Source organism: Carcharhinus amblyrhynchos, chromosome 18, assembly GCF_965287045.1.
Source record: "Carcharhinus amblyrhynchos chromosome 18, sCarAmb.v2.hapA, whole genome shotgun sequence".
Classification (NCBI taxonomy): Eukaryota; Metazoa; Chordata; class Chondrichthyes; order Carcharhiniformes; family Carcharhinidae; genus Carcharhinus; species Carcharhinus amblyrhynchos.
In genome coordinates, this window is record NC_137341.1 from 52,944,385 (window position 1) to 52,957,250 (window position 12,866).

General features: G+C 43.3%; 1 protein-coding gene across 3 annotated transcripts in view; it reads right to left on the bottom strand.

The window, feature by feature from the left end:
- The window catches only part of myh11b (myosin, heavy chain 11b, smooth muscle), a 161,161-nt gene that overhangs the window by 137,543 nt on the left and 10,752 nt on the right, over positions 1-12,866 (bottom strand). For all 3 annotated transcript variants that reach the window (XM_080207029.1, XM_080207028.1, XM_080207030.1), the window contains exon 3: positions 1,987-2,143. In XM_080207029.1, coding sequence (XP_080063155.1) covers positions 1,987-2,143 — 157 coding nt within the window. The remainder of the gene's footprint in view (positions 1-1,986; positions 2,144-12,866) is intronic.

Below are 12,866 nucleotides of genomic sequence, written 5' to 3' on the forward strand. Positions count from 1 at the left end.
CACACACACACACACACACACACACACACACACACACACACACACACACACACACACACACTTTAATACTCAGTGAGTGCCTTATTCAAGTCTTTCGTCGATCGTCGACATTTTTGTCTACTTCTAGTGGACTCCACAATAAAGGGGATGCAAATTTAGGGAATAATATGTGCGCCAGATTAAGGGAGATCCAATTCAGAGACAATTTATTGACACCAATCAGCCTAAAAAGCACGTTTTGTTTGTTGTTGTGGGAGGAAACCGGAGCACCTGGAGAAAACCCACGCAAGCACGGGGAGAATGTGCAAACTCCCACAGACATTGATCCAAGCCAGAGAGCTACTTTAAAGGCCACCGTCCCACACCCATGGATTCACTTTACATACATCACATTGACTACAACCTGTTTCACCCGACCTCTACCTTCGATCACAACCATCTTGGCATCGACTGTTAGGCTACGTGTCTGCCTCCACACCATTAAATGAGCCTGACTTTCATCCAGTTGAATCAAGAAGAACGAAGTGATTGAATCTCCCAGGCGTGCTGTTGACTTCTTGTCCTTGTTCAAGTGGGATGAAACTGTGCACATTCCCTGCAATCAGTGGATTTCATAACTCCATATCCTAACTCACAAGGCTTTTCCCATCTGAAACACTGGACCCAACTCTGCTCCCATCACATTCCCATTGCCGTGGAAACCTTCATTATCCGTGTCGCACCATCTATAGGTTCAATTTCTTCAATGGCCTCACTCTCACCCCATCATTGAAAACTCTGCTGCCTACATCCTCATAGGAATTGGGAGCAGAAATCAACAATTTAACTCTTCGAGCCTGCTCCGCCATTCAATCAGATCATAGCTGTTCTCTCCCTGCCCTCAAATCCATCTCCCTACCTGTTTCCCCATGTCCCATTAATCTGGTTTTTATCCATCGTTCCTCCTGAATGAAAACCCAGCTCCCAACAACAGAAAATCATTATCCTTCTCTTCAATCCTCTCAGGTCTCCTGTGAGTCAGTAGTGTAGTTAAAGGATGAGGGCTGCAATGGATTTCCCTCCTTGAGCGTCCCCATATCTCCAACTCATGTCGATTTATTTCCTTTAGCTCTCCCAAAGCGTTGATTGTGCTGCTCACTTTAACATTGAAAAATGTTCCAGTGCTGAAGACAAGGGATACACGAGTTGCTATTATTATGAGAGAGATAGACAGATTTTTAGGCTGGAAACCTTCAACTATAGGATGAGGTATGACATTTTTGTATCGATTATAATTTATAATCATTTCAGGCTGGCATTTTCCACTTATTTTAAAGACAGAAGTGAAACAGTCCCTTCCAAAGGCTTGGGAGTCTAAAACTAGAGGGCAGAGATTTAAGGAGAGAGGGGAGAGACATAAAGAGAGTCCAGAGGGGCAACTTTTCACACAGGTGGTGGTGAATGTCTGGAACAAGCTGCCAGAGATAGTAGTAGAGGTGGGTACAATTTTGTCTTTTAAGAGGCATTTAGACAGTTACATGGATAAGATAGGTATAGAGGGATATGGGCTAGCTTAGTGGTTAAAACAGGGCAGCATGGACAAATTGGGCTGAAGGGCCTGTTTCCATTCTGTAAACCTGACTCCATATCAGAATTATACATTTTAAATGTTGACCCATTACTACAGTACTGAAGAGAAATTTCCAAAAATAATCACACATTATGACAGCTACCAGAAGAGATAGAAACTAACAAAATAAATTCCCTATAGTTTACAGGACAAACCTTACTGTCTGCCCCAGTTATAGTTTCTTTTTTATATGTTTCCTGTTATCGGAGTTGATTTTGACAATTCCCAGAACTAAAGTTAAATGCTGCAGTTTCTGCTTTGTCTGAACCTGCCAAATAGCTGTGCGGAAAAGTAAGTGACTGCATCCTAACTCACCAGCAAGTCACAATGGTAGATTCAATGGTAAAAGCACAGAGTGGGCTGGGATTGCAGCTTACCTTGTAGCATGCTCCTGTACGCAGTGTCTGCAATCGCATAGATGTGTGGTGGCATCTCATGTCGCTTCTTCCCTTTGTACATTTCTACAATCTTCTCCGAGTAGATGGGTAACATTTTGTATGGGTTTACAACGACACAGAATAGACCTGAGTATGTCTGAAAAGAAGGAATAACACTTGTAACGTCATTCAAAGACTCTAAAATCAGGCTGTTAATGGTCAATAAATACAATCAGGTGCGTCACAACTCAAAAATGTTTCATCTCATACTTACTGTCATCTAATTAAAAAGGAGCTTTCTAGTGTATTAAATTCAAATTCTTTTTGGCAAAAGGTACACAAACTCAAGATGCCAAAATTGCAACAGTTCTCTTGCAGTCCAGAAATAAGAATTGCAAATATTAATCAGATTCTGATAAAAATCAGAATTGCAAATATTTTATAGTGTTACTGAAAACTTCTTTCTAGAACTTGCTGCACCCCTCGCCAAGCTGTTTCAGTACAGTTACAACACTGGCATTTATCCAAGAGTGTGGAAAATTGCCAGGGTATGTCCTGTACAGAAAAAGTGGGGCAAATCCAACCTGGCCAATTACAGCCCCTTCAGTCGACTCCCAACTATTAGTAAATTGGTGGAAGGTGACAATGACACTATTATCAAGTAGCAACTGCTCAGTAAACCCAGTTTGGGTTTCACCAGGGTCACTTAGCTCCTGACCTCATTATAGCCTTGATTCAAACCTGGACAAAAGTGCTAAGCCCCAGAAGTGAGGTGAACGTGACCACCTTTGGTGACAAGGGAACATTTGACCAAGTATGCCATTAAGGAACCCTAGTAAAATTAGGAATTAGGCAGAAACCTCTGCACTAGTCAGAGTCATAACTAGCACAAAGGAAGATGCCACTTGATTGGCACTTCATACACCGTCTTCGCCATTTGCTCATTCCACCACTGACACAGTGGCAACAACGTGCACCATCTACAAGATGCACTGCAGCGACTCACCAAGGCTCCTTCAACAGCACCTTCCAAACCCCGACATTTACCACCTAAAAAGACAAGGGCAGCAGATGGATGGGAACACCACCTCCTGCAAGTTCCCTTTCAAGTTACACACCAACCCATGTAAGAACATAGGAAATAGGAGCAGGAGTAGGCCATCTAGCCCTTCGAGCCTGCCCCGCCATTCAATAAGATCATGGCTGATCTGTCGTGGCTCAGTTCCACTTTCCCGCTTTCTCTCCATAACCCTTAATCCCCTTGCCTACCAAAAACCTATCTACCCACGTCTTAAATATATTCAGCGAGGTAGCCTCCACCACTTCAACAGGCAGAGAATTCCAGAGATTCACCACCCTTTGAGTGAAGAAGTTCCTCCTCAACTCCAATCTAAACTGCCCCCCCCTTATCTTGAGGCTGTGCCCTCTAGTCCTGCTGTCCTTTCTGAGTGGGAAGAATCTCTCTACCTCTACCCTATCCATCCCTTTCATTATCTTATACATCTCTATAAGATCCCCCCTCATCCTTCTAAACTCCAACGAGTACAGACCCAGTGTATTTAGTCTCTCTTCATAGTCCAACCCCCTCAGCTCCGGAATCAGCCTAGTGAACCTCCTCTGCACTCCCTCCGAGGCCAAAATATCCTTGCGCAAGTGCGGCGACCAAAACTGCACACAGTACTCCAGCTGCGGCCTCACCAGTGCCCTGTACAGTTGCAGCAAGACCTCCCTGCTTTTATATTCTATCCCTCTTGCTATAAAGGCCAGCATCCCATTCGCCTTCTTGATCACCTGCTGCACCTGCAGACTGGGTTTTTGTGACTCATGCACAAGGACCCCCAGGTCCCTCTGCACCGTACGTAGCATGCTGCAGCTTTTCGCCCTTTAAATAGTAATCCCTCCCACTATTATTCCTGCCAAAGTGGATAACCTCACACTTGCTAACATTGTACTCCATCTGCCAGGTCCTCGTCCACCCGATCTAGATCCCTCTGCAGACTTTCCACACCCTCCGCACAATTTGCTTTTCCACTTATCTTTGTGTCATCAGCAAATTTCATCATCCTACACTCAGCCCCCTCCTCCAGATCATCTATATAAATGGTAAACAGCTGAGGCCCCAGCACCGATCCCTGGGGCACTCCACTAGTTACCAACCGCCAATCAGAATAGCGCCCATTGATATCAACTCTCTGCCTCCTATTAGACAACCAATCCTCTATCCACGCTAACACCTTACCCCCAACTCCATGCCCCCTAACCTTCTGAAGCAACCTTTTGTGCGGGACCTTATCAAACGCCTTTTGAAAATCGAGAAACAGTTGGAGAAATGTTGGAAATACATCGTGGTTCCTTCACTGTCACTGGGTCAAAATCCTAGAACTCCCTCCCTAACACCACATGGACTGCAGCAATTCAAGGTGGCAGCCATCACCACCTTCTCAAGGGCAATAAATATTTCCCTAGCTCGCAACAACTAATGCATCATACATTTCAAAAACAGGACAATAAAGTATCAGTCTTCAATTAAAATGCAAAATGTTACATTTCTAAATCTTTAATATGCTCCGAGTCATTTCTTATTTTCATTGCAATTCATATGGAAACGAGGAACATCCTTTAATATTATTTCAGCTTGGAAAATTGATGTTTAAGTAAAGTTTATTTACTCTGACAAGTTGACTTACATTAAACACTGCAATGAAGCTAGTGTGAAAATCTCCTAGTCACCACACTCTGGCGCATGTTTGGGTACACTGAGGGAGAAGTTAGCATGGCCAATGTACCTAACTAGCACATCTTTGGAGTGTGGAAGGAAACCGGAGCACCCAGAGGAAATCCATACAGACACGAGGAGAATGGGTAAACTCCACACATACAGTGACCCAAGCCAGGAATCAAACCCAAGTCTTTTCATTTAAAAGGGAGCATGTTTTCATTTTCCAATGTTTCACGGAAAATCTAAAATGGAAATGGATTCTTTCGAAGCCTGTAACAAATGTAGATGGTGTTCACACAAACGTCAGACAAGTTTGATTATCTAACACTTGTCATTGTTTAATCATTTCTGCCTTTAAACCAGGTCATCTTTAAAGAATGAGCCATGCTGTAACAACCCCAAACAAGAGGATTAGGATTCACTTTGATATTCTCTGGCAATCCTCACTCAACTTCTATTTCTCATTTAGACAAAAAATATTTTGCATAACCATCGAGTGAGGGTGATAATACCTGGTTGATGTAACCCAAGTTAAAAAAGTTACTAGCATTGATTTTTATTCCCATCCAACCCCTGAATCTCCCACTGGACTTTTGGGGGTTATGTTGAAAAGTGTCACAGTGAGGGATGTGTCATGATAAAGGCATCATTTACTGCCTTATTCCAGCCAAGCTCTGGGATTGGGTTGGAGTCATGAGATGTGCGGCCCAGGGGCCCTACTTAAATGAGTGAGAAATATCATCAATGCCTGCAGACTAGAGGGAGATTACGGATCTTGGCATCCTGAGCTAAGGAGCCCAAAACAGTGGCCAGAGTTCCTCTTACTATGATGTGGAGTTGCCAGCATTAGACTGGGGTGGGCACAGTAAGTAGTATCACAACACCAGGTTAAAAGTCCAACAGGTTATTTGGTAGCACGAGCTTTTGGAGCACCGCCCCTCACCTGATGAAGGAGCAACACTCTGAAAGCTTGTGTTACCAATAAACCTCTTACTGGTTTACTATCTCTGCTGGGAGATGAGGACATTTGAGGACAAGACTCAAGGTTGGACTTATCCGTGTTGTCCGTGTAAAATACAGCATATAGTCTGCAGAAATTTCAGAATTGTTGGGCAAGTGAGTCAAAATTAAACCAAGGCTAATTGCTGTCAACAGGATGGGTAATAAATGCTGGCCTAGCCAGTGACACCAACATCCCAATTTCTTTTAAAAAAAGTCTGTTGCATCGCGACAATATTTTCCCCATTAGTAAATTTTGAGTTGGAAATACTTCCAAGGTTCACAGCTTCATGTGTTATTATTCAAGCAGCTAATGTTTGAAGTAGGAACTTCCTGCTACTATTGTACAGTCATTTCTCAAGATGGAAGTACAACAAACAATTCAAACTCTACTCTAAGACGTTTGCTGGCATCTGTAACCACAGGAACATTGGCCTGGATTTTCACCCAAGGGGGGTGGTGGAAGTTGGGAAAATTCCCGGTTTGCCTTGGTGGGAAATGCCAGCAAGGATGGGATTCTTGTGGGGAGGGGGGGTGGTTGGAGGCATCTGCAAGGCAGTCAACACAGGAAGAATTTTCTTCCGAGGTGGGCTGTTTAAAAGACTGTCTTGATGCTGTAGGACTTTTTTAACCTCTCTGAAAAAAAAGGATCTGAAACTCCCATTTTCACACTCAGATTTCATTGAATCCTACAGTGCAGAAGGAGGCCATTCATCTCACCGAGATTGCCCCCTCACAATCCCTATAACCCCCATGCGTCTACCCTACCTGGTCTCCCAACACTAAGGGGGCAATTTAGCATGGCCAATCCACGCAACCAGTACATCTTTGGACTGTGGGAGAAACCCACACAGACATGGGGAGAAGGTGCAGACTCTATATAGATGTGACACAAGCTGGGAATTGAACCCAGGTCCCTGCCTCTGTGAGGCAGCAGTGATAACCACTGTGCCACTCCTTTGGCACTTAGAATTTTTTTGGTAAGATTGCCCCCTTAGTGTCTAACGATGTGTAGGTTAGATAGATAAGCCATGATAGATGTGCAGTGTTATGAGGAAGGGGGAGGGTGGGACTGCAGAGTGATATGCTCAGTTGGGGAGTCAGTGCAGTCTCAATGGGCCAACTAACCTCCTTCTGCACTGTAGGGATTCTATGAAAAAGGTAAACAAATCCAGAGCACCCTGGATGAGAAAGGAGACAAGGAGAAAAAGGAATGCACATGACAGGCGTCAGGTAGAAAACACAGTTGAGAATCGTGAGGAATGCAGCAAGCTCCGAGGGAAGGTGTAAAAGTACATGGGAGAAGCTAGGAACGATTATGAGAAAAGACTAGCAGCCAACATGAAGGGAAATCCCATAGTGTTCAAATCAGCAAATAAACAGCAAAAGGAGTAAGGCCAACTGGTGACAAAAGAAAATTTTCATAAGGGAGGCAGGAACATATCTGAGGTATGATATTAGTAATTTTCATCTATCTTTACCAAGGAGGTTTATTACTCCCTCAAAAGAATTCCAATAAGTTTGTCAAGCACGATTTCCCTTTCATAAACCCACATTGATTTTCTTGGTGTCCTGCTACTACTTCCTGCATGATGCATTCCAGCACTTCCCCAATGACATATGTTAGGCTCCCCAGCCTATAGAAAGAAAGAAAGTCACCCTTCTTTCTTGAACAGGGTATTACATTTGTGGTTTTCCAAATCTGCCAAGATCTTGCCAGGATCTGGAGAACTTTGGATGTTGCAGGAAATATGTCCAATATCTCTGCAGCCATTCCTTTTCAGACCCTAGGATGAAGGCCATCAGGTCAATGGGACATGTTGGCCTTTAGTGCCATTAGTTTGTCTAGTACCTACTCTCGAATGATTGAAGTTCTTCTCTCCCTTTTGTCCTCATCTTCACATCAGTACAAACTTCAAAACTTAAGGAACTTTTTAAGATGTCTGCCAGTTGGGTTTGGTGACAAATGTATGATAAAAAATACTATAGCAGCCTCAGATTGTGATAGTCCACACAGAAACTCTCAAATTTCCATATTTGAGATAGAATTATATTCTTCCTATTAAAATAGAATACACCTCAAGTGGAATGGTGTATATCCAATGTTCTACTTTAGAATGGATGTCAAGGTCTTGGTGAGGGTGCAGAGGAGTGTAACAGTCCCTTCAGGGATGAGGAAATTAAGTTACATGGAGAGACTCGAGAAACAGGCTGATCGCTGTAGAAGAAAGATTATTAAAATGGTTTTCAACTTTGAGGGTTTTGACTGGATAGGAAGGAATGGTTTCTATATTTTCCAGAGTTAACTTAATTGCAGCGTTAATAGAAGCCTACTTATGACATTAAGTTTTTCACTCAGAGGGTGGTGGGCGAGTGGAATCGGCTGCCATCGGTGGTAGTGGAGGCAAACTCGTTGAGGTTTTTTTAAGAGACTTCTGGATAAGTACATGGGATTTAATGGTATTGAGGATTATAGGTAGGGATATGATCAGTGCAACTTGTGGGCCGAAGGGCCTGTTTGTGCTGTAGTGTTCTATTAATAACTAAAAACTGCAGGACAATTCATTAACCAGAGGTTATAACTAAGACAATTGTCAAATTGTCCATGAGAAAGACAAGATGATATTCAATCAAATGTACTGCAGGAAAGGATGTGGAATCCCATTCAATATTCCAGAAGATGCACTTGTATATTTCATAAAATCCTACAGTGCAGAAGGAGGCCATTTGGTCTGCACTGACCACAAACCCACCCAGGCCTTATCCCCATAACCCCACATATTTATCCTAGCTAGTTCCCCCGACACTAGGGGCAATTTAGTATGGCCAATCAACCTAACCCGCACATCTGAAGCGTGGGAGGAAACTGGACCACTTGTAGAAACCCACGCAGACTCGGGGGAAACATGCAAACCCACACAGACAGTGACCCGAACCGGGAATCGAACTGGGGTCCCTGGCACCGTGAGGCAGCAGTACTAACCACTGTGTCACTGTGGTGAAATGATATGAAAAACCAAGGACAGGATTTTACAACCTCGCTCGGGCGAGGCTCGTAAAATCCCGCCCGAGGCTAATGAAGAATTCCGTTCAATGACCCTCCCCTGCCCCGATTCCAGGCCAGTCAAATTCTATCCCAAATATTTTTTGATCACTGTGCATCTTTTGTTTTCTTGATCGTCTCCCAGTACGATGGGCAACTGGAGTAGAAAGGCCAGACTTTAGCTCTATGGAAACACCAACATTCAAAATTATGTGTGGAGTGGGCAGCTGGTGTCAAGGTCAGTTTAATCAAACAGAATTATTTATATTTTCTTTCATGGAATGTGGGCGTTGCTGGGCAGCCCACAAGTCCCAGGCCAGCAGGAGAGAGGAAGCCTGCTAATTGTGAGCAGCTCCAACAGGGCACGTTATCGCAGAGAGATAGCTGTAGCCAACAGCATTCCAGACCTAGAACATTATCTGGTGAATCTCACTGCGTATTCTCAAAAGTACCTCTTGCAATTACTAGAGACGAACCTAGAATCCTAAGATATGCCGTGTCTAATTAATTCATTCCAGAATCCCAAACATTGGGGAAAAGAGAAAAACTGCAAACTTTGGAGCAGACTGGTTAAAGTTAAAAATGACTTGTATTCTGTGCAAGATGGTTTCTACTACAAAAGAGTGGATGTGACTAATGCAGTATCAATCTAGTTTTGCCTAAGGTTACTCAACACTTTTTATTGGACAACACAGTAGTGGTGCTGTTCCCCCCATCAAATGTACATTTCTGCTGATGTTAAAGTTACCTTTGTGCAACTTATACTTACAGAAATATCTCTGTGCCTATATTTTTAATATTGCCAATGCACAAAACTAAAAACAGCAGGAAGAAGCTTGGTGTATTTCAGAGTAATTTACTATGAAACTATTCTCTGCACACATCCTGGCTACTCTGCTTTGTAAATTCCTGTGCTTTACATTGTACCTATCAGCACTTGGCTACAACTGAAAGCAGTGTGGGGATCTTTCCCTTTTCTATCTTGTGCCTGGTCAGAGCTGCAAGTGTTGTGTACTGTTAAAACTTATTGACCCAAGGGTGAAGTCAAGCTTTGAACTACTTTTATCAGGGCACTCTGCACTTGGGTCATTGTCCCCTTGTCTCTCCCAGCCAGAAGATGATGCTGGAGAAGAACCTCACTGAGCCACAGGGGCCTGCGCTTGTCGGCTGGAGCCCGTCGCTGCCAGGCTTGTAGCTATTCTCACCGGGTGTCCCTGTGCACCTATTACCCCATACAGTTACTGGCCAGCAATCAGGAGTAGCGGCACAGTGGCAAGCACTGCTGCCTCATAGCGTCAGGGATCTGGGTTCGATTCCCAGTTTGGGTGACTGTGTGGAGTTTGCACGTTCTTCCCATGTCTGTGTGGGATTTCTCCAGGTGCTCCATTTTCCTCCCACGCTCTAAAGATGTGCAGGTTAGGTTGATTGGCCATGCTAAATTGCCCCTTAGTGACAGAGGGACTAGCAAGGTAAATACATAGGGTTATGGGGATAGGGCCTGGACAGGATAGTGGTCAGTGCAGACTTGATGGGCCTTATGGCCTCTTTCTGCACTGTAGGGATTCTATGACTATGTTCCGGACCAAGGAATCCTTGGTTTCAACTGAAATTCTATGTTGAAAATTAATATAAATTAATATATACTTTTTAAAAATAACTGAACATGATTTCAAGTTTACATTTTCTTTGAAGCAGACATTGACTTTAAATGTTATTCAATATCCATTTACACAAAACTGGTTTTGTTTCAATAATTTCTAAAGTTTTGCAGACTTAACTTATTTGATTCCTTCATGTCCAATGTTAATGTCAAAATGAAATAGCTCTGAATGTTACTCACATAACAGGAAGAATACCTACTCCCCAAATCCCTGAACTTTGCTATAGCATTTTCAGCTATCCATATCCTTTTGGAAGTCTCCCAACAATAACACGGACTTAAGTTTGCTTCAGAAATTGCATAAACACAAGTTTGCAGAGTTTGGCAGCGGAAGCAAAGTTTAAATTCTCTATTAAGCTATAACAATAATCTGCATAATCCGCAGGACAACTGGATCATTACCTTTCACTGAGATTGCTCATAAAATGAAAAAGATGGAACTGTCAACCCTTCAAACATTACCACCAACATGGTTAGCGCTGCTTCAGTTCCAGGCAGATGAAATATCTGATGAATGGCAGATGGAGTTTAATTTATATAAGTGTGCATTGATGCATTTTGTTAGATTGAACCAGGGCAAGACTTGCTCAGTTAATGGCAAGGTGCTGGGGAGAGTTACAGAACAAAGAGATCAAGGAGTACATGTTCATAGCTTCTTGAAAGTGGAGTCACAGGTGGACAGAGGGGTGAAGAAGGCATTGGGCATGCTTGGTTTCATTGGTCAGAACATTGAATATAGGAATTGGGATGTCTTGTTGAAGTTGCACAAGGTCACACTTGGAATACTGTGTTCAGTCTGGTCACCCTATTATAGGAAGGATATTATTAAATAAGAAAGAGTAGAAAAGATTTACTAGGATGCTGCCAGGACTTGATGGTTTGAGTTATAAGGGGAGGCTGGATAGATTGGAATCTTTTTCCCTGGAGCATAGGAGGCTGATGAGTAATCTCATCGAGTCTATAAAGTAATGAGGGGCATAGATCAGCTAGATAGTTAACACCTTTTCCCAAAGGTAAAATTAGAGGGCATAGATTTAAGATGAGAGATACAAAAGTGTCCAGAGGGAGAATGTTTTTCCCCCCTCCCACACAGAGGGTGGTGAGTGTCTGGAATGAGCTGCCAGAGATAGTAGAAGGTGCAATTTTGTCTTTAAAAAAAATGCAGTTACATGGGTAAGATGGGTATAAAGGGATATGGCCAAACATGGGCAATTGGTACTAGCTTAGTGGTTTCAAAATAAAAGGGCGGCATGGACAAGTTGGGCCAAAGGGCCTGTTTCCATGTTGTAAATCTTTATGACTCTATGATTCTAAATCTGACATTTTAGTACACTTTGCAAGCATTTACACTTGCACAGCAATCTTTTTGTCCATATTAAGTTGCATATTATTCAATCAGGACAAAATGATTGAAGCGGTCAGCTGCATTCTCTAGAAGGCTGAAATTTCTCTTGTAGGGATTTGTCTGAAATAAATGAGTTACATGATAGAAGGATGGGACTGGCATTTAAACCAGTACTTTGTAAGCTGCAGACTGCCCCCCAAAGCATTTAATAGCCAATAAAGTCATTTAAGTGTATTTCCTATTATAATGTACAAAGACGTTGGATTCCTAAGAACCTTAAAGAGGTCAGTTGTCTAATCTAGTTTGTGTCAACAACTTTAAGTAAGAGGAGGCAACGGCCCTTCAGTATTATCGCTCAACTATTAATCCAGAAACTCAGCTAATGTTATGGAGACCTGAATCCTGGCAGGTGGTGGGATTGGAATTCAATAAAAAAAAACTGGAATTAAGAATCGACTGATGACCACGAAACCATTGTGGATTGTCAGAAAAACCCATCTGGTTCACTAACATCCTTTAGGGAAGGAAATCTGAGCCCTTACCCGATCTGGCCTACATGTGACTCTAGAGCCACAGCAATGTGGTTGGCTCTCATAGGGATGGGCAATAATGTCATTAGTGCCACCAGTTTGGCAAGGCAGGAGGCAGGACCTGATGGACTGAGAGGCCCTTTAAAAAGGATGCCCCAATCTCAGAGTTAAAATCAAGGCTCCCCCCACCATAGACACTGGGATCTCAGCAGACAAGGGGAAATACTGACAAGCCTCCCCAGCACAATGCAAGCATTAGTGCAACCCAGCTCCTCCTCCATGTGCATGTCCCCCCACTCCCATCCTAATGCAGGCACTACTGCACCCTCACTTTGTTAAGCATCAAGGCCCCTTTGCCATGGGGCTCCCCTGAGGTTCCACCCATGGCACTGCCCACCCAGGGACTCTATTCACCCTCATGCCCTTGGTGTGGACATCATGACCCGTTTGCACGCTCAAAAAAAAAAATCAGCGTATTCAGCAAGGCTGGGTACAACGGCGCAAGGCCTTGCAATGATATTTAAATTCATTTAGAACTGTAGAAATCAAGTTCACGCTCTTTCTGGGTGGGAATCAAAAGACGT